At 40.4% G+C, this 22,776-nt stretch overlaps 1 protein-coding gene, 1 long non-coding RNA gene and 1 pseudogene across 4 annotated transcripts in view; 2 read left to right on the top strand and 1 right to left on the bottom strand.

Moving 5' to 3' along the window:
- The window catches only part of SLC35G1 (solute carrier family 35 member G1), a 400,995-nt gene that overhangs the window by 5,997 nt on the left and 372,222 nt on the right, over nt 1-22,776 (bottom strand). The window contains exon 2 of the mRNA XM_050802819.1: nt 3,904-4,172. Coding sequence (XP_050658776.1) covers nt 3,904-4,081 — 178 coding nt within the window. The 5' untranslated portion in view covers nt 4,082-4,172. The remainder of the gene's footprint in view (nt 1-3,903; nt 4,173-22,776) is intronic.
- The window catches only part of LOC126962058 (uncharacterized), a 155,647-nt gene that overhangs the window by 17,083 nt on the left and 115,788 nt on the right, over nt 1-22,776 (top strand). The gene's annotated exons all lie outside the window — the stretch shown is intronic.
- On the top strand, nt 13,584-20,227 carry LOC126962050 (ras-related protein Rab-11A-like; annotated as a pseudogene).

Below are 22,776 nucleotides of genomic sequence, written 5' to 3'. Positions count from 1 at the left end.
CTTTGTACAGAACTGCCATCTAATCCCTACTCTTGGCTTGATCTGAACCAGGAAACCAGTGCTTTCTCCAGGGCATCAAGTATTCAGTCATTAATGACAATCTGTGTGAGCTTTAAACTTCTGTTTAGCCACTTTCTATGTCTTAGTTTCCTACACAGGAGTAGAACCTGCTTTCAGTCTTACTCCTCTGTCATTCAGAGGAGAGCAAAAGCAGCAGGGTGGGCAGAGAATGCCCACAAACAAAGGCCACACACTGCGGGATATATTCTTTTTTGAAATTAACACAAAAACAGGGTTGAGGATAAGGAGGAAACATAGGCCAGGCATGGTGGCCTATGTTTCCCAGCACTTTGGGAGGCCAAGGTGGGCAGATCCCAAGGTCAGGAGATCGAGACCATCCTAGCTAACACGGTGAAACCCCGTCTCTACTAAAAATACAAAATATTAGCCGGGCGTGGTGGCGGGCGCCAGCTACTCAGGAGGCTGAGGCAGGAGAATGGTGTGAACCCGGGAGGCGGAGCTTGCAGTGAGCTGAGTTTGCGCCACTGCACTCCAGCCCAGGCAACAGAGCAAGACTCCGTCTCAAAAAAAAAAAAAAAAAAAAGGAAACACAAGTGGCCCTCATTGATTAAGAGCACAGTGGAACTGAAGGGTGAGTGGATATGAGCAATTTGTAGGAAAACTCATGTTATCATTCCAATCTAGGACTTTACAATGTGATAGCTATAAAACAGTATTGTGTAATGTTTTTAAAAATGCCCTTCTCTGATAAATGTAAACACCAGGTAATACATTTACACATCTTCAGGTCAGTGAGATGACTTTGCAAACTGGGACCAAAGTATGCTGATGCACAGGCTTTCTGGGGCATTCTACAGCCTGGCCTCGTGGTCAAAGGCACCATTCTCTACCTCTTCCTGTTCTAGGGGCACAACTGAAGATACTGTTTTGGAACTAGCAGTCGTCCTTCCTTTAAGATGCCAGAATCCTCATTCTGTTCTGTATCCAAGTGCTCATATACTGCAGAAATAAACTGTACACACTCAGCCCATGAGAAGGAAGCTTTAGAAGACTTCCAAATGAAGTACCACAAAATACATGCCTTGGTTGTGGTCAGCCTTAGGGTTTGACCTCTGAAATTTCAGAATTCAGTTCCAAGTAAAACAGTGTTTTCTTAAAAGAAACTCAACCCCTACATAGAAACTCCACCCTCAAACAGAACAGAATGAGAAGATCAAGGACAGAAAACATCTCCCTGCTCTATGTTTCAAGTATCTTCTCCAACATAAACTTGCTAATTTTTCCCCAGGAATATTTTCACGTAACATTAAATATTTTAACTCTTTAAAAATTAATTGCACCCCCTTGGCCCTGGTGACCTTTTCCCTTAAAACACATACACATATATTTTCTTGCCTATAAACACTTAAGGCTCATGCTTTCCAACTGGGAAGGGACAGACATTAGAAGGCTTCGCTGCACTTGATGATTTGTTAACGAGGGTGAGGACTGGCTCCACTCAGACAAACCTCAGTCTCTTACTGAATCATTTCAGTCCTGTCAATGGAGATGAGCACGACTAGCATAATTGAAAGAGGCATTTGTTTATGTTCCATGTTCATATCTCACTGCAAGCATATATAATAATTTGGTAACTCAAATTATTCAAATTAGGTAAGTGGCCATGGTATAATTTCCTCACTTAGAAGAAAACGGCAAAGTTACTCAGCTTTTCTATCCTCTGCTTTAAGCTGGTGATTCGCAATCCTGGTTGGGAATTAGAATCACCGGAATAACACTTAAAATTTTAATTCCCAGGTGCAGTGGCTCATAACTGTAATCTCAGCACGTTGGGAGGACAAGGTGGGAGGATCTCTTGAGCCCGAAAGTTTGAGACCAGCCTGGGCAACACACGCATCAACCCCCTCATCAATGCAAAACATATTTTTAAATTAGTCGGGTGCGGTGGTGTGTGCCTGTGGTTCCAGCTACTTGGGAGGCTTAGATGAAAGGATCGAGTAAGCCAGGGAGGTCGAGGCTGCAGTGAGCTGTGATCATGCCACTGCACTACAGCCTAGGTAACAGAGTAAGACCCTATCTCCAAAAAAAAAAAATTAATTCTCAAACCCCATCTCAGACCCACTGAAATAGAATATCTGTAACTCTAAAAGACTCCACTGGTTTGAGAACCACTGCTACACTCAATCACTAACTCCTTCCAGAGGATATGAAGCACAGGCCTAAGAAACTACTTCTCCTTGCTTCAGTCTAAGACCCACACTGTCCCTGAAGAAAGTAAGGAGATGTCTTGGGACAGCTGTATGCTGTCTGTTAAGGTCATCCAAGAATATAAGACATATGGGTAACAGTTCCAACCAGAATTTGAAAAAAGCTTTGTTGAGATAAGCAGTTAGAACAAGAGGTGTCACAAAGTTCAATGACAACAGTAAAGTGTTTTTATGTCAATTTTCTTTCCAAAATACTGTCTTGTCACCTTACAATAAGTCTTACTGGTAGAAACTTTCTTTGAAGTTAAACACCCACAAGATTCTTAGATAGACTCACATAAGTGTCTCATCTTGCCATGAGCTGCCTGGGGGTAGACAATTCCTCTTCCATTCACAAAAACGGGAAACTCCTAAGAGTTGGCATGGACTGATTCAGCATGCCACCAGAAGGACATTCAGCCAGAGGGTGACAGGTGAGAAACTGACCTTTTCAAAGGTTGCTTATCTGTTCAATTCAGCCTGGCGTAACCCCTGTTCTAGAGGCACCAGCCCATTTATAAATGATCACAAGTCTGATCATTTCGGTTTGCCTTTAGGACAGAAATGGAGCAAGAATAGTCTTCCTAGAGTCTGTCTAACTTGTGGAAAGCGCACAAAGGGAGGAGGGGAAAGTGCAGTGAGACGAGAGGAACAGAAATCCAAGGTTACACTTAGGGGAGGTGACTCAGAGGACAAGGTGGTGCAGGCCGTGTAACTGTCCTAAAAGGAGATTTGCCAATTCCCTTCTTCTTGCAGGAAGCTGCTCCTGGTAGATGGTCGACTTCTAAGAGGAACGTGCTTTAAGAAGCACTTGTGGCCAGTGGAAAGGGCCCTAGGCTGGTACATGGCAAGCTGGGATCCTAACCCTGGTGCTCCCTGGACATGCGCCCCATCTCACCCCCACATTCCACATCTTGGATGAGACAAAACAGAAACCCCAAAGCCCTCACCTTCCTGGGCCTCACTTTTCTCATGTGTCGAAGGACGGAGATTGAACATAAAGTGTTCTTCACGAGGGTTCCCTGGCTTTGGGGACGGGGCTGTGAGCTTCTTAACAAGATATGCCTTGTTCTGCATCGTTCGCTAAAAAGTCCTTGTATCCCTAAAGGTTAAAAACGAGTGGTCCCACTTATCTCTGCCTTTCCAAGATTCTAAAACTCTAGGACGAACATGTTTTCTAGACTCGATGCTTTTCAGCTTCCTTTTCGGAGAGAACCCTCAACCACCGGGATCACTTTTCAGGGTCAGCTTCCTCGCAACCTCGCCCTACTGCAGGATGGCCTCTCTCGCTGACCCCCCACCTAAGACCTCGGGGAGGGCGCGCCAAACTGCAATCTGACTCCACAGCCCTGCCCCGGCACTAATACAGGAACAGCCTGGGAATCCCAAAAGGACTGCAAGCAATCGGAAAGTTTCCTCCGTCTTGGCGCCGGCTGGGGCGCCGGGAATTCCGCTTTGCAGCCCCCCCAGCTCACAGCTCCAGGGGTTTCCCGAGCCCCGGGCAGGGTGGGGACGGAGGCGCGGTGGGGACGGAGGCGCGTTGGGCACTGTGCCCGGGTTGCTGGAACCCCAATCCGCCGGCGCCCGCTCGGGACCCCGGAGCGAGACCACAGCCCGGTCCACACCGCGCACTCACCCGGCTCGGTGCGGGAGCAACACGACGAGGAAAGGCAGAGCCAGCACCTGCCGCTGTCTGGCGCCCCCGCTGCCTCGGCGGCCGCCGGCTCCTCACTGGCGCCCGGGGGTGCATCGTCTGTCAGCGGCAGCCCGGGCTCCTCGAGCTCCACGGCCCCGGCGCTGTCCTGAGGCCGCATCTCAGGGATCGCGATCTACCATCGGCCAGGGCAGTCTGGCGCCAGCAGCAGCGCCCGGGCTGCCGGCTCTTCCGGCGGGCGTGGCGCCCGTGCGCATGCGCGCCCGGCCCTCCCGCACCCTCTCCCAAGTGGACCGCGCGCGTCCTCCGCTGGCCTCTTAACCTGGGGAGACCCGCCGCCTCCCTGGTGGTTCTGTGGTGCCCACAGCTGGCCCTGAGGCGTCCAACCCTCTGCTGCGGGCAGGCTGGACGGCCCAGCTGCTTGGAGCCATCCTTGGCAAGTCACACTGAACCTGTCTGTCATGGCACAGGCAAGGAGGGGCGCTAGGTTCCCAACCTGTCTGTCATGTGGCCGCCTTTTCAGGAGGCTCAAAGAGTGGGCGTTTATTTATTGATGTAGCCACGCTTTCAGCACCTCTGGGATACCTCGAAGATTTTACAAAGCACTATGCTTTTCTTTAAATGCATAGTGTTTGGTTTTGTTTCCCGTGTTGTCTCTTTGCCGCTTACCAAGGAGGGTAGAATTTTGCTGGTTTGGGAAATATTTTTAAGAAAGAATTAGTGTGTAATTATAGGAAGATATATCTGTAAGTCTGACCAGAACCCATTTATATGTTCTTTGCATTATTTGCAAGAGTAGGCGTGCATTATTGATCGTTGGTTTTCTTTTCTTAAATGGAAATATCCTAATTGGCCAGATGTAAGATTCAAGTAATCTGATGTAATTAGATCCGGTAGAAGATACATGTCATTTGGCCCGGGATTCACTAACAGCCTCTTTTTGTTTAGCTAATAATTCTTCCATCTCTTTGCTTGATTTATATGTAGAAGAACAGTCTCTAGGCAAGGGTGAACGTATCTAAGCTTCTAAGTCCAATGCCAAGCAGATCACCATAGGAGAGTGAAGTTTGCCTTTACTTAGACATTTGCACATAGTGATCCACAGCTGAAACAGTTTTAGACTTAAAGTCAGGAATCCTAGGTTCTGGCCCTGAGTGTGGACCTCAGTCACCACTGTACCCCTCAAAGCCTTGATTACCTCCTTTATTTAATAGAGATCAAGTATTTCCCTTCCTGCTTCGCAGAGTAGTTACGTAAATAAAATGCAATGATGTGGGCAAAAGCATAATATCACTTGGAAAGCACTATGCTAGAAAATAAGTGTGTTTTAAACTAGGGTCAGCATATAATTTATCCTCCAAACTGGGCCTTTTTTTGTTTTTTGAGAGTAAAAGGAAGAGCTCTTTTAAAAGTTACGCAAGGGAATAGGCATAAACTGGGACTGTCCTAGGCAAACTGAGACAAATGGTCACCTGAATTCTAACTTGATTAACACATACTTTTGTCTTGTCTTAAAGAGAATTTAAGGCTGGGCACGGTGGCTCAGCTTGTCATGCTAGCACTTTGGGAGGCTGAGGTGGGAGGATCGCTTGAGCTCAGAAGTTTGAGACCAGCCTGGACAACGTAGACCCTGTCTCTATCAAACAACAAAAAAAAACATAATAATACTTTTAAAAGAATTTAAGGCTACTTACAAAAATATCTGTAACAGGTTTTGTTGTCGTTGTTTTAGATAGGGAAATTTCAGGGAAGGAGGGTGAGGGTAGTAGACCACGATTATAAAGCAAGAACCAGGAAGCTTCCTCAAATATCTGGAAAGTCAAGTGCAGTTTCACAATTGCATTCTAAGATTTAGTTGTGGAAAGGGTTTGAAGAATCCCCTCCTCTTAAATGGTGAAAATGGTGGCTAGGAAGTGTAGTAAAGAAGAAAGAAGTGTGATGATTTGAGAAGGAAGTACCCTGACTGCTCCACTTTCAACACTTGCAACACCATCCTGGAAAAGGGAGAAGAAGAAGAGAAGAAAATGGGTACTACACCAGTGTTGACCAGGTGACTAAAGGTGGTGAGATGGTTTCATACGTGCAGTTTATTCCCTTTAACATCCTTCCCCTCCACTGCTGACCTTCATATATAAATGGTATCAGTTATATTCATTCTCCCATTTAGCTGAGAGCCATGTTGACATAAAAGGCAACCAATGAGAAAAGTGCGGACCAGGCCGGCCTGTAATCCCAGCACTTTGGGAGGCTGAGGAGGGCGGATCACTTGAGGTCAGGAGTCTAAGACCAGCGTGGCCAATATGGCGAGACCCTATCTCTACTAAAAATACAAAAATTAGCCAGGTCTAATGGCGGGTGCCTGTAATCCTAGCTACTCGGGAGGCTGAGGCAGGAGAATCGCTTGAACCCGGGAGATGGAGGTTGCAGTGAGCCAAGATCACACCATTGCACTACATCCTGGGCAACATGAGCGAGACTCTGTCTCAAAAAAAAAAAAAAAAAAAAAAATGCGGACCAGACTAGAAGTCAGAAGACATGGCTGTCCTGAAGCTTCACCCAGCAGAGGTGTGGGGCCGTTAAGGTCTCCCTTGAACATTGTTATTTCAGGTCTTTGGTGATGATAATGATGTTGAGCTGGTGCGAGATAGATCTCCATAGTGTGCAGGATGGGCCAGAAATCCCCACTGTGGAGGAGACTAGTTCAGAGCCTATTGAAGTGGCCCAGATGAGATTCTGACCCCAGGTAGAGAAGGCAAAGAGGAAAGATGGATTTTGAGGTGGCTAGGAGATGGAATGTGCAGAACTTGTTGACTAGATGTGAAAGAGCATTGTTTCTGTATGCAAAATAGTGCAGTGTTCCAGCACACACTCTTCTGCTTCCGAAGTGATTCAATCTTCCAGTGAGAACAGGAACTCTCACTGTGATGCCAGGTAGCCACAGCAAGGATGGCACTGCCATAGTTCTGGTGTCAAGAAGGAAGAAGGAAGATGAAAGTGGAGAAGAGGTGGGGTTTTTTTTACCTGTCCCTGCTAACCACTGAAAGTCCAAGATCCTCACCATCCCCATGGCAGCAGGTGGAGACTTCCAGGTATTTCCAGGAGGAGTCAGACTCCTGGTTTCCACTGCTCTTTGCATGTCAGGGATGTTCCTAAGTGAGACGTTTGTAAGTCAGGGACTGTCTTTCATAACAAGCTGGTATGTTGGTACTGATTTGAAGGACTGCTTTTTTTTCCCCCAAAAATTCATGGATTCTTAACCTTTTAAACTAATGGACCTTATGACTTGGGAAATGGCAGTTTGTTCCAAACAGCTCTAATGTTTTGTTTTGGGAAAAATCAGTACTGTGGGACATAAGATCATGTTTCTAAATAATCTTGGTTGTAAATGAAAGATAGGACCAGCAAAAGAGAGGTCATTTAGGATAAATGTAGGATAGAACACTGGAGAGGCAAAATAAACTGTTCAAATAAGTAGGAACTGACTCTGAAAATATAACAGAAAAAAATGCCAGGAATAGCTCCTCAAAAAATTAGACACAGTTACTACATGATCCAGCATTTCTACTTCTAGATATATATTCCCAGATGTAGTGAAAGCAGGAAATTGAACAGATATTTGTACATTCGTTTTCATATTAGTATTATTCACAACTGCCAAAGCTGGAAACAACTGAAATGTCCATCAGTGGATGAACAGATAAGCAAAATGTGGTATAAAGCATACAGTGGAATAGTATTCAGTCTTAAGAAATGAAATTCTGACATGCTACAACATGGATGAACCTTGAAGACATTATGCTAAGTAAATAAACCGAACATAAAAGGACAAATATTGTATGATTCCATTTATTAGCGGGGCCTAGCAGAGTCAGATTCATGAGACAGAAAGTAGCATGATGGTTCCCAGGGTCTGGGATGTGGAGGGAATGGGAGTTAGTGTTTGATGGGTGTGGCATTTCAGTTTGGGATGGTGAAGGAGTTTGGTGGATGGATGGTGAAAGAGTTCGGTGGATGGATGGTGGTGATGGTTGTTCAGCCATGTGAATGCACTTAATGCCACTGACTTGTATATTTAAAATGGTTAAAATGGTAAATTTTATGCATACTTTATTAAAATTTTTAAGGAGTTAAAAATGCCAGGGAAAACAGTTCTGAGAGTTTGAACTGTAATCTGTGCAGACAGTTTAAAGCCCTTATCAGATTTTTGAAGTTTCTTTGAAGTCCTGTGTTCTATTTTTAAAAAGGTATGACAATTTTCCATTCTGGTCCCTAATATATCTTTTATCTTCATACCATTTTTCATGTAATGCATTCAGCTAGTGTTGTTTGAGTGCACACACTGGACAGCTTACAATTCTTAGCAGTGGTGGAGTGGGGAACAAAAGAGACAAGGCTTAGGACCTGATGGGGATTGGGTGGGGGATGATGGAGAAATGGAGAAATGATGCTAGCATTACCTAGCATCCTGCAAAATCCATGCGCCAGAGGTGTGGCACTCGTTTAGCTCCCGGCTTTCTGTTCTCTCCTGTTGGACAAATTGGGCTGGGAGTCAGGATGCTCCCTTTCAAAGGAGCTCTGACGATGTGGCCAGGACATTCTCCGGTTCTTTGTTGCTTTCCTACTCTCTGATCTGTTCCCATGCTGCAAAAGGCAGCTTCTGTATAAATGATCTCTGACACCCCAGGGAACTTGTATTTTTCTTTGAGAACTTTCTGTTTACAGATTCTCTGAGAGTGAGGATGCCTGAGCTTTAGACTTGGCCCTGGATGTTGCTACAGAATTCACATTAACCCCAGATTTGTCGTGACTTGAGATTTGGATTCCACTCAACTCTCATTTTGATAATTACCATTTATGAAAGAATCAAAATGTGCCAGGCACTATTGAGCTCATCAGCTCATTTAATACTCAGGAGTATTTATCTGGCAGTTTTGCTTAATAGTTAAAAGCAGAGCTCTGGAGTCAGAATGCCCAGGGTCCATTCCTGGATGTACCACTTACCAGCCTTGTGACTTCCAACACATGACAGCCCATTGCTCTGAGCATCTATTTTCACACCTATAAAGTAGGATAATAATAGTATCTAGCTGTTGCGGGGATAAAATGAGATAATACTTGTAGAGTACCTGACACTAAGTACTCTTTTTTAAAAAGTATGCATTTTATCATCCTCATTTTATAAATGAGAAAATTGAGAGTCAGAGATGTTAAACCAGTTGCCCAAAGTCAAACTGATAGTGAAGGGCATAGGTAGGATTGAAACCCAGGATCATCAGACGCCTAGGTGGCTGGTCCTGATGACTCTGCTCTATTGTTTGCCCAGAGAGCTGAATTGCCAGGGTTGCTGGTTTCTGAGAGGACCTCATTAGAGTATAGTTTCTTTCACTCGATGTTCTGGTTTGAACCCTGAGACCATTGCGATGGCAATACTCAATGACAACTTTCCACACTATAGTGGTGCTGTGTGATGTGCACTAGGCTTATGGTGTCTCTCTAGCATCTTAACTTTCCTAGAGTAAAATGCTATGAAATAAAGAAGAAAAATAATTTTTATCATGTTAACAGAAGCCAACCTCTGTCTTAATCTGCTATGGGAGCAGTCATATTCCAGTGTCTACAGCTCTGATCTCTTCCTAACTCACTTCTGCTGTCCAAACTATGGGTCCCAGCTGGGTCCCACAGGGGATGGAGGCTGTTCATAGGCAATTTGCAACGTGAGCACCTTCGTATAACTCGGACCTAATGTTAGTCCCTTCCTGAATCGTCTGCATGCCTCAGGCACTCTGTTATTCTCCCTCTGCTCCTTCTTGCTCTCTGCTCTATTTCTCTGTACCCACTACTGGATGTTCCTCCAACTTCTGATTCTGTGGAACAAAAAGGGCAAACGTTAATTTCTACTAAGATGAGACCTCAAGGAGGAAGAAGGCTTAAGCCAAGTGTCAGTGAGCAGAGAATTCCAATACCAAACTACAAAGCATGATTTACTCTACAGACAAACATATGTACACACACACACACACACACATACACACACACACACACACACACAGTGCTTGGCTACCACAACCCAATAAGAGAAGCCAGTTCTAGTCCCCTAAAGGAGCAGCGGCAATTTCACCTTTAGTGGTAGTAAGGATAGAAAGCACTCAAGAAGTTCCATTTACATACAAAACCATATATATTTGCTTTGTATATTTGTATATTAGCTGGGACTACAGGCATGTTCCAACACATCTGGCTAATTTTGCAATTTCTTGTAGAGACAAGGTCTCACTATATTGCCCAAGCCGGTCTCAAACTCCTGGCCTCAAGTAATCCTTCCACCTCTGCCTCCTTAAGGTGCTGGGCGTGAACCACTGTGACTGGCCCCAAGCCCAAGTTCTTAACCATTACTGCCCTAAAACAACAAATGCTTTTAGGCAATTCTGGTTTGACAAGGTCAATATTTCCTTCAGCCTCCATAGTGTGTGTGTATTCATATTTGTCATACATTTAGATCTAAATGTATGACAAATATAACAATAGCTTGCTTGAAGGATAGAGAGGAGTAAATAGGTTATAAGTTTCTTTAAATATATGCATTATTAGTATTTTGTTTAGGACAGTCAGTTACCTCTTAAGGAGATTTAAAAAATGAGGAGAAAAATCTTTTATGTATACTCAAATGTTTACGTCTTCTGAAACTCTTCATTCCTTTGTCTAGAACTATACGTGATACATGTGGTATCATTTTCCTTCAGCCTGAGGAACTTTTAAAACATTTCTTGTAGAGTAGATCTTACAGAGTAAAAAAGGTATTTATATTTTGTGTTTTGAGGAATATATGTGTTGGATATACAGTTACAGGTTGACAGTTTTTTTCTTTTGAGACCTTAAAAATCTTGTTCTATTTTCTTCTGGCTGACTTGTCTCTGATGATAAATCAGTGTTAATATTATCTCTGTCCCACTGTTTTCTCTGGCAACTTCTTTTTAAAGGTGATCAACCTTATGTCATGTATATTTTATATTTTTAACTTTTTTATTTTTAATTTTTATGGGTACATAGTAGGTGTATATATTGATGGAGTACATGAGATATTTTGATACAGGCACATAATGTGTAATACTCCCATCAGGGCAAATCCATCACCTTAAGAATTCATCATTTCTTTGTGTTACTAACATTTCAATCATACCCCCTCAGTAATTCCAAAATGTGTAACAAATTCTTGCTTACTGTAGTCAAATATGACTTTTGTGCTATCAAATATGAGATCATATTCATTGTATCTAAGTATATTTTTGTACCTACTCACCATCCCCTTTTCCTACCCCTGCCCCCACTACCGTTCCCAGCCTCTGGTAACCATCCTCCTGCTGCCTGTCTCCATGAGTTCAATTGTTTTAAATTTAGCTCCCACAAATGAGTGAGAACATATGAAGTTTGTCTTTCTGTGCCTGGCTTATTTCACTTAACATAATGTCCTCCAGTTCTATCCATGTCATTGCAAATGACAGAATCTTATTCTTTTTTATGACTGAAAAGTATTCTACTGTGTATATGTACCACATTTTCTTTATCCATTCATTTGTTGATGGGCACTTAGTTTGATTCCAAATCCTGGCTATTGTGAATAGTGCTGCAATAAACATGGGAGTATAGATATCTCTTTGATATATTAATTTTCTTCCTTTTGGGTATAAACTTAGCAGTGGGGTTGTTGGATCATATGGTAGTTCTATTTTAGTTTGTTGAGGAACCTCATACTGTTTTTATAGCGGCTGTACTAATTTACATTCCCACCAATGTTGTATGAGGATTTCTGTTTCTCCACGTCTTCACCCCCATTTGTTATTGCCTGTCTTTTTGATAAAAAATATTTAACTTGGGTGAGATGATATTTCATAGTAGGTTTAATTTGCACTTCTGTGATGATCAGTGATTTTGAGCACATTTTCATATACCTGTTTGCCATTTGATGTCTTCTTTCAAGAAATGTCTATTCATATCTTAAGCTCATTTTAAAATCAGACTATTAAATTTGTTTTGTTTCCTATTAAGTTGTTTGAGCTCCTTATATATTTGGCTTATTAATCCCTTGCCAGATGGGTAGTTTACAAATATTTCCACCCATTCTGTGGGTCATCTCTTCACTATGATGATTGTTTCCTTTGTTGTGCAGAAGCTTTTTAACGTGATGTGATCCTCTTTGTCCTTTGTTGCTTTGGCAGCCTGTGCTTTTGGGGTACTGCTCAAGAAATTTCTGCTCAGACCAATGTCCTGGAGAGTTTCTCCAAAGTTTTATTTTAGTAGCTTCAAAGTTTTAGGTATTAAATTTAAGTCTTTAATCCATTTTGATTTTATTTTTCTATATGGTGAGAGATAGGGGTCTAGTTTCATTCTTCTGTATATTTATTGCATCATTTATTGAAGAGACTGTCTTTTCCCTATTGTGTGTTTTTGGCAACTTTGTCAAAAATGAGTTCACTGTAGATGTATGGTCTTATCTGGGTTCTCTATTCTGTTCCATTGATCTACGTGTCCATTTTTATGCAAGTACCATGCTGTTTTGGTTACTATAGCTCTGTAGTTTAATTTGAAGTCAGGTAATATGATTCGTCTAGTTTTGTTCTTTTTGTTCAGGATGGCTTTGGCTATTCTGGGTCTTTTGTGGTTCCATATAAATTTTAGGATTGTTTTTTCTATATCTATAAAAAATGTCATTGGTATTTTGATAGGGATTGTATTGAATCTGTAGACTGCTTAGGGTAGTATGGACATTTTAATAATATTGATTCATTCAATCCATGAACATGGAATATCTTTCTGTTTTTATTATGCCCTATTTAATTTCTTGCATCAATGTTTTATAGTTTTCATTGTAGAGATCTTTCTTTTCTTTGGTTAAGTTTATTCCTGGCCGGGCACGGTGGCTCAAGCCTGTAATCCCAGCACTTTGGGAGGCCGAGACGGGCGGATCACGAGGTCAGGAGATCGAGAGACGATCCCGGCTAACACGGTGAAACCCCGTCTCTACTAAAAAATACAAAAAAAATAGCCGGGCGAGGTGGCGGGCGCCTGTAGTCCCAGCTACTCGGGAGGCTGAGGCAGGAGAATGGCGTAAACCCAGGAGGCGGAGCTTGCAGTGAGCTGAGATCCGGCCACTGCACTCCAGCCTGGGTGACAGAGCAAGACTCCGTCTCAAGAGAAAAAAAAAAAAAAAAAGTTTATTCCTAAGTATTTTATTTATAGCTGTTGTAAATGGAATTACTTTCTCAATTTCTTTTTCAGACTGTTGCTGTTGGCATATAGAAATGCTACTGATTTTTGGCCAGGCGTGGTGGCTCATGCCTGTAATCCCAGCACTTTGGGAGGCCGAGGTGAGTGGATCACAAGGTCAGGAGATTGAGACCATCCTGGCTAACACGGTGAAACCCCATCTCTACTAAAAAATACAAAAAAATTAGCCGGGCATGGTGGTGGGTGTCTGTAGACCCAGCTACTTGGGAGGCTGAGGCAGGAGAATGGCGTGAACCTGGGAGGTGGAGGTTGCAGTGAGCCGAGATCATGCCACTGCACTCCAGCCTGGGGGACAGAGCGAGACTCTGTCTCTATAAATAAATAAATAAATAAATAAATAAATAAATAAATAAATGCTACTGATTTTTGTATGTTGATTTTGTGTCCTGTAACTTCACTGAATTTTTTTATCACCTCCAATAGTTTTTTGGTAGTGTCTTTAGTTTCTTTAAACATAGGATTATAACATTTGCAAACAAAGATAATTTGACTTCTTCCTTTTCAATTTTCATGCCCTTTATTTCTTTCTCTTGTCTGATTGCTCTCGCTAGGACTTTCAGTCCTATGTTGAGTAACAGTGGTGACGGTGAATATCCGTTTGTTTCCAGGAATTTTTCAGTTTTCTTCTTAATTTCTTCATTGGCCCACTGGTCATTCAGGAGCATATTGTTTAATTTTCATGTGTTTGTATAGTTTCCAAGTTCTTCTTGTTATTGATTTCTAGTTTTAGTCCATTGTGGTCAGAGAAGATATTTTATATGATTTCAGTTTTTTGTTTGTTTGTTTGTTTTGTTTTAATGTTTTAAGACATTAGGCTGGATGTGGTAGCTCACACCTGTAATGCTAGCACTTTCGGAGGCCAAGGCAGGTGGGCCACTTGAGTTCAGAGTTTGGGACCAGCCTGGGAAACATGGTAAAACCATGTCTCTACAACAAATTACAAAGAATTAGCTGGGCATAGTGGTGTGTGATTATAGTCCCAGCTACCCAGGAGGCTAAAGTGGAAAGATCACCTGAGCCTGGGAGGTCAAGGCTACAGTGACCCATTACAGTGAGCCTTGGTCACACCCCTGTACTCCAGCCTGGCAACAGAGTAAGACCCTGTCTCAATAAATAAATAAATAAACAAATATTGACTTTACATATCTGAGTGCTCCAGCATTGAGTGTATTTATATTTACAATTGTTACATCCTGTTGTTGAATTGATCCTTTTTCCATTATATAATGACCATCTTTGTCTCTATTTATAGTTTTTGTCTTGAAATCTATTTTATCTGATATAGGTATAGCTACTCCTGCTGTTTTTCTGGTTTTCATTTGCATGGAATATCTTTTTCCATCCCTTTGTTTTCAGTCTATGTGTGTCTTTATAGGTAAAGTGTGTTTTTTGTAGGCAACAGATTATGGGGTCTTGTTTTGTTTTGTGTTTTTAATCCATGTAGCCAGTCTATGTCTTTGGATTGGAGAGTTTAGTCCATTTACATTCAGTGTTGTTAACGATAAGTAAAGACTTACTCTTGCCATTTTGTTATTTGTTTTCTGGTTGTTTTGTGGTCTTCTCTTCCTTTTATCCTTCCTGTCTTGCTTTTTTTGGAAATGATTTTCTTCTGGTGGTGTGTTTTGATTTTTTCTTTTTTGTGTGTGTGTAACTGTTGTAGGTATTTGATTTGAGGTTACCATGGGGCTTGCAAATAACATCTTGTAGCCCATTACTTTAAGCTGATGACAACTTAACTGTGATTGCAAAATTGAACACAGAAACTAACAAACAAGCAAGGAGAAAACTAATACAAATTCAATACTTTAACTTCATCTCCTCTCTTATGTTTTTGTTGTTTCTGTTTATACCTTATAATACTCTCTGTGTCTTAAAAATTTGTTGCAGTTATTATTTTTGATAGTTCATCTTTTTTAGTCTTCCTACTCAAGATATAAGTAGTTTGCACACCACAATTACACTGTTATGATATTCTTTATTTGTTTGTGTACTTGTTACTTACCAGTAAGTTTTGTACCTTTAGATGATTTCTTATTTCTCATTAATGTCCCTTTCTTTCAGATTGAATTCCCGTTAGCATTTCTTATAGGACAGGTCTCGTGTTTAAAAAATCACTCAATTTTTGTTTGTCTGATAAAGTATTTATTTGTCCTTCATGTTTGAAAGATATTTTCACTGGATATAATATTCCGGGATAAAAGGGGTTTTTTCAGCACTTTAAATATCATACTACTCTTCTGGCCTGTAAGGTTTCCACTGAGAAATCTGCTGCCAGACATATTGGAGCTGCCTTATATGTTACTTATTTCTTTTGTCTTGGTGCTTTTAGGATCTTTTCTTTATCCTTGACCTTTGGGAGTTTGATTATTAAATCACTTGAGGTAGTCTTCTTTGGGTTAAATCTGCTTGGTGTTCTATAACCTTCTTGTACTTGAATATAGACATCTTTCTTTAGGTTTGGAAAGTTCTTTGTTATTATCTCTTTGATTAAATTACCCTATTCTCTCTCTCTACCACCTCTTTAAGGCCAATAATTTAGATTTGCCCTTTTGAGGCTATTTTCTAGACCAAGTAAGCATGCTTCATTTTTTTTTATTCTTTTTTCTTTTGACTCCACTGACTCTGTATTTTCAAATAGCCTGTCTTCAAGCTCACTAGTTCTTTCTTCTGCTTGATCAGTTTTGCTGTTGAGAGATTCTGATGCATTTTTCAGTTTATCAATTGCATTGTCTAGCTCCAGAATTTCTGCCTGACAATTATTTCTGCTTTTTAATTATTTTAGTCTCTTCATTAAATTTGTCTGATAGGATTCTGAATTTCTTCTTTGTTTTATCTTGGATTTCATTGAGCTTCCTCGAAACAGCTATTTTGAATTCTCTGTCAGAAAGGTTACATATCTCTGTCACTCTGAAACTTGTCACTGCTGCTTTATTTAGTTTGTTTAGTGAGGTCATGTTTTCCTGGATAGTACTGATGCTTGTGAATGTTTGTCAATGGCTAGGCATTAAATAAATATTTATTTTTTTTCTAATCCTTGCAGTGTAGGATTGTTTATGTCCTTCCTTCCTGAGAAAGTTTTCCAAGTATTCAAAGGGAATTGAGTGTTGTAATCTAAGTCTTTGGTCACTGCCTGGCAACTTTTTATCATTAGTTTTCATCAATATGTGTTGATATAATTTGTAGTTTTCTCTGTTTTTATTCTGCCTGAGGATCATTGAGATTCTTGGATCTCGGGATTGGTACTTTTCATCAAATGTAGAAAATTAGGAGCAGCAATGCCTCCCTAGTCTCACAGATGCCACTGCCGCTCTGACCCCTTCACTCCTCAGTTGTGCAATGGGCACGTGCAACAATGAGAATGAGTACCTCTTTAATGTTATCCTTATTGGAGATTCTGGTGTTGGAAAGAATAATCTCCTGTCTTTATTTACTCAAAATGAGTTTAATCTGGAAAGCAAGGGCACCATTGGAGTAGTTTGCAACAAGAAGCATCCAGATTGATAGGGAAACAATAAAGGCACAGGTATGGGACAGAGCAGGGCAAGAGTAATACCAAGCTATAACATAAGCATATTATCATAGAGATGTAGGTGCCTTATTGGGTTAAGACATTGCTAAACATCTCACATACGAAAATATAGAATGATTGCTGAAAGAACTGAGAGATCACACTGATAGTAACATTGTCGTCATGTTATCATGGACAAATAAGGGTGATTTACGTCATCTCAGGGAAGTTCCTATAGTTGAAGCAAGAGCTTTGGCAGAAAAAAATGATTTGTCATTCAATGAGACATCTGCTCTAGACTCTACAAATGTAGAAGCTACTTTTCAGACAATTCTAACAGAGATATCCCACATTGTTTCTCAGAAGCAAGTATCAGACAGAGCGGAAAACGACACGTCCCCAAGCAGTAATGTGGTTCCTATTCATGTTCCACCAATCACTGAAAACAAACCAAAAGTGCAATGCTCTCAGAACATCTAAGGCATTTCTCTTCTCCCCTGGAAGGCAATGTATAGCCCATTTCTCAAGTCTGAGATTTAAATATTGAGGAGAACAAAAACCACCCAGTAATAGGCCCTAGAGACAAATACTTCTTAACTGAGGAATTTAGAAGGGAGCAAAGACCAACTGTTGACCACAAAACAGGCAAAACTTATCTGAAGAATTTAGAAGTAATTAAACTTCCCTAGTATCCAAAGTTGGCATCTGGTTCCAGGTCTCTTTTCAATTTAAAGTTTGTAAGTAACTAGACTTTGTATACATCTCCAGAATGCCATGTCAAAAGTCACTGTGTAATCCTTGCTTGACATTAAGGCACCAAAATTACTATAAATGTAATCATTTATTATGACCTATGTGGCTAGTATGGTCTCAATTACCCTCAAGCTTCTGCCTTAAAGTTCATAACTACTCCTAAGGAAAAATCCACCACGGTGCACTCCATCCTTTCACTGAGGTGCCTGCTGCACTCTCTGGCAACTTTCTAATAGTGGTTTCCTTTTTCAAACCTATACTATTGTCAGTAAATTCTTCTTACCAACCCATGAGTCAACCACTTCTTGATGCTGGGGCTCTGATACCTGGCCTGGCAAATATTTTTGTAATTCCTGTGTCATTTTTGTATCTTATTACTTCATACTTATGAATTTTTCCATATCTTTAGTGCTTTGATTTTAGTTTTATAAAATTATCCGCTTATCCAGAATGATTGCAACCTTTTTCATGCTATGGCTTCATTAGACTTAGCTTAATCAGTGGAATGTTTGGATTCCTCAATTATTGTTTACTTTTCATTCTGGAAGCCCATCACTACAGGACATAATAGAACTTGATCACTAGAAGCTCAGACCTATTGGTCTTGATCAAATCAAACTAAGAAGACAGTAGAAATAAGCTATCATTTTGCCACAGAACAGCTTATAGGTAATATATTCTTCTCTCAGTACAGTGTATATTTCCACAAATGTAAGGTGGCCCTATAAACATAGCAGGATTTTGAGAGCTTAAAAATGTTCCGTTATTCTGAAAGTCAATTTCTAAAATGCCTTAATAGGTTTATGTAGTTTAGTAAATTTTGTTTTTTAATTTTTGTAAGCATCAAAGTTGATTAGAGAGGGGGGCATGTTTTTTTCTGGAGAAGAATTATCTAAACAAACACAAAAGATTTGTTATGGTTTCGTGAGTAGTATGTTTATGGGGCCATACGTTAAATAATGTTTCCCATCAGGCTGGGAACTGGTAAGACTGGTGGAATCCCATCTGAGGTGCCTCTGTTGCAATGATCAGGCAGCCCAAACCATTTAAGCAATCTCATTTTCCAGCAGTAGATTATGTGGCGTTTTATTACTCAGGCACTAACTGGTTTAATACTGGTAGTATCAAATTTTGAAGTGTTAATTTTGTCTTAAAACCTTCCAGTAAGTGAAATGAAACCTAGTTTTATGACCATATCTACCAGCAGGCATGGATAATTATTTTGACAATGCTGATATTTGAGTTTTGCAGTATATTATGGAATATGGTTCAGTTAAATCTTTGGTTTCGGTGTGGCTAAAGAATACAATGACGAATTTCTGCTCAAATGGTACCACTTAAAGGCATGCATTCTCTTAGTATATGAAATGAAATAGCACCTTGAGTTTAAATAGAATGCATTTAGGCATTGTAGAGACTGGATATAATTTTCTTCCACTACATTATTAAAATCAATGGGACAATTAGTTTCTCATTCAGAAATGTGCATACTAATATTTAGTTTTGCTTTCTTATGGATAATATTAAGCACTTAGCAGTTTTCTGGAAGTTGTGTCAGCTGTAATGATACTACTATTCAGGTTAGTGGGATATCCCCAAAAATATATGTAGGTGGGCTTGCTTAGATTACTGTGTTTCATGATTAATCTTTTGTCTTTTGCTTTGCTCATGGTGTGTGGGGAATATGGAAGGCATTGTTGTAGTCAGTCACCTGGGTTTTCTTCTGTAGCCATTTTATTATTTTAGTGTATGGGTCATGAAGATATTATTATCTATCGGTGAATTGCTAGTTTATATTTTTGCATGCTCTGTAACTTGATTTTTTAGTTATTAATTTGGAACATATTCACATTCTAATAAGCAGTTATGGGGGGATTTAGAAAAATAAAATTAGTAGTCATTTCGTGAAGGATTTTCTTTGCTGCCCCCTTCCATCCTCCTAATCTCCCTTCTAATTTTACAATCGTACAATAGTCAGACTGCTAATTTTGTTTCACAGATCACCGAGACACTATTCATTTTTAAATCCACTTTTCTCTCCATGCTTCAATTTAGATAGTTTCTATTTCCTGTGTTCATTTCAGGTATTCTTTACCTGTAGAATTTCCAATTGGATCTCTTTTTTTTTTTGGTTTGTTTCCATTTCTCTCTTTATTGTGTTCATGTTTTCCTTTAGATCGTTGAATATATTTATAACAACAGTCTTAAAGTCCTTGCCTGCCAGTTCTAGCTTCTTTTTCATTTTTGGGTCCCTATATTCAACTAATTTTTCTCCTTGTTAAAGGTCATATTTTCCTACTTCTTTTCGTGTCTAGTGAAGTTTTCTTTAAATTGGTTGCTAGATAGAGTTTAGATTTTATTGTCTTCCTTTAACAAGTGTTGAGCTTTATCCTGCCCTGTAGTTAATTTGTGGATCAGTTTGACCCTATTAAAGCTTGAATTTAACCTCTTCTAGGATAGGTCTACAGTGGCTTTTACCTTAAAGCTAAATATTCTTATTTATAAGATGTGGAATCGGGGCCGGACATGGTGGCTCACATCTGTAATCCCAGCACTTTGGGAGGCCAAGGCAGGTGAGTTTGAGACCAACCTGACTAGCATGGTGAAAACCCATCTCTACTAAAAATACAAAGCTTAGCTGGACGTAGTGGCAGGTGCCTGTAATCCCAGCTACTCAGGAGGCTGAGGCAGCAGAATCACTTGAATCCAGGAGGCAGAGGTTGCAGTGAGCCGAGATCCCGCCATTGCACTCCAGCCTGGGCAACAGAGTAAGACTCTGTCTAAAAAAAAAAAAAAAAAAAAGCCTGGAATTTCTCTTTGTGGTGATTTTGTGGTAAGTCATCCAAAACATTGTGAACTCCTCAGTTCATAGTTCCCTGGAAGTTGTTCTTTTCCCAGTAGGTTTGTTATTTATCTATTTACTTTTTGCTTAGACTAGGGTATCTTACCCTATGCTGAGTATAGCTTAGTATGTAGAGACAAAGACTCAAGAGGATCTTCATACATATTTCTGGAGCCTTTTCTCTATAGAGAGAGGATCTTCATACATATTTCTGCAGCCTTTTCACTATAAAGCATGCCAGAAATATATATGAAGAGCCTCTCAAGTCTTTGTTTACTTATTCCTCTCACTCTCCCTTCTTTCTTTCTCTTTTTTTTTTTTTTTTTTGAGGCAGGGTCTCACTCTGTTGCCCAGGCCGGAGTGCAGTGGCGTGATCTCGGCTCACTGCAATCTCTGCCTCCCATCCTGGGTTCAAGTAATTCTCTGACCTCAGCCTCCCAAGTAGCTGGACTATAAGTGCACACCACCATGCCCTGCTAATTTTTTGTATTTTTGGGGAGAAATGGGGTTTCACCATGTTGGCCAGGCTGTTCTTAAACTCCTGGCTGCAAGTGATCCACTCACTTCGGCCTCCCAAAGTACTAGCATTACAGGCATGAGCCACTGCGCCTGGGCTCACCCTCCTTTTTTATTGGTAGATTAGTGTCGTTCCAACTATTTGCTTAATGCTCTGCTCCTACTTTACATGTAGAGCTTATTCTTTTATGTTACAACTTTCTTTTATAGGATTATGTTTCATTATTTTTGTGAAGTAAATTTTTACACAAGTATAATAGTGGTACAGAAAAGTGCACAAATCCTGTGTATGGCTCAATAAGTGTTCATAAAGTGAATGTGTCCATGTAAACAACACCCAAATCAAGAAATAGAACTTATGACCAGTTCCCCAAAAGTCCCTCTTGTGACCCTCCCCATTGGTGCACTCCCCTCCAAAGGTAACTGCTAACCAGACTTCTAAAACTAGATATTAAATTTGCTTGTTTTTAAGCTTTATATGATGGGAATTGTACAGTATGCATTCTTTTTCACGCAGCTTCTGTCACTGATTGTGAGATTCATCCATGTTACTGTGTGTAGCTTTAGTTGATTCATTCTTTTATCTATATGATATTAGAGTGTATGAATATATCATGCATCTTTATCAATGTTGACTATTATAAGGGACATTGCACGGTAAAACTATAGTGTCTCTTGGCCATTTAACAAATTTCCATTGCAAAACTTTGGAAAGCCTGTTGGACCTGAGTTCCAAAAACTGTTATATCACACTCTGTATATATTGAACTCTAAAACTCAAATTTATGTTAATTCACAAATATTTATCAACTGTGTACTATGTGCCAAGTACAATGCTAAGACACTAGGGTTGGGGGCCCTTGAGGATTTAATAGTCTAGTGAGAAGGTGTAGACATGTAAGTAGAGAATCACAATATACTGTAAAAAATGTTAGAGAAAACCATAACTATGGCTTCATTAAAAGTACTTTAAATGATGTAATTTTAAAAATATTCAGTTTCACAAAAGGCATCAGCCTGTATTAGGGGACTAATCTTCTGGAATTCCCAGAGATTATTTTAAAGATCATTTAGACAGATTTAGAAGGATTACAGAGAGTAACTCTTTTCAAACAGTCTCAGTGTTCAGTCAGTTGAGAAGATCCCATTATGCATCAAAGAAATGCCAGTGTTATTTCCCACAGGCTTTCCTTCCTCTGTGTTCCCCTTAAATACCCTCAGCCCCTTTCATTTCTTAATTATGTCTTCTCTCAACAAGCTCATCTGTTCTCTTGGCTCTAACACTTGTATCTGTCTATGACCCCTGTATCTTTAACTCTACTCCAGTCTTTTTTCTGAGTCCATATGTAATTGCCCTGGCATTTAACCATGTATCAGGTAGCTTCACTGGCACATCAGTTCAACAAGAACATAACAGAACTGACTGCTGTCTACGCAGTCCACCCCTTCCTCTATTTTCTATCCCAGTGGGGCCACTACTAGTCACTCAAGCTGGGGACCATTTTAAAATCTATATCTTCCTTCACCCTCCACATCCAATCAACCATAAGGCTTGTTAATTTTACCTTATAACAATGTCTTGAATCTTTCCACTCTTTTAATTTCACAGCCACTATTCTGATTTAGGCTTCTGCCATCTCTGGATTATTGCCACTGCCTTCTCACGGATCTTTCTGACTTTAATCTAGTTTTTCATACTGATCTATCTTCCAAACCATGATTTAGAATGCAAATCTGATCATATTGTTTTCTCACTTAGATATCTTCAATGACTCTCCATTACCCATAGTAGTAATTACCATAAGGTGTTCCCTAATTTGCTGCAGTGGATTAAGATGTGCCAAGGGTGGCCATGGCTGGACAGGTGTGTTGCAGCCCAGTGTACCAGAGGTGTTTCCGTTTTCCATGTGTAGTATGAATGGAATGGTTAGAAAAGACTGGCTACAAGATATGG

This window comes from Macaca thibetana, chromosome 9 (genome assembly GCF_024542745.1).
Source record: "Macaca thibetana thibetana isolate TM-01 chromosome 9, ASM2454274v1, whole genome shotgun sequence".
In the NCBI taxonomy this organism is placed as follows: Eukaryota; Metazoa; Chordata; class Mammalia; order Primates; family Cercopithecidae; genus Macaca; species Macaca thibetana.
The sequence above is the reverse complement of the archived record's forward strand: the minus strand, read 5'-3'. Positions and strand labels throughout refer to the sequence as shown.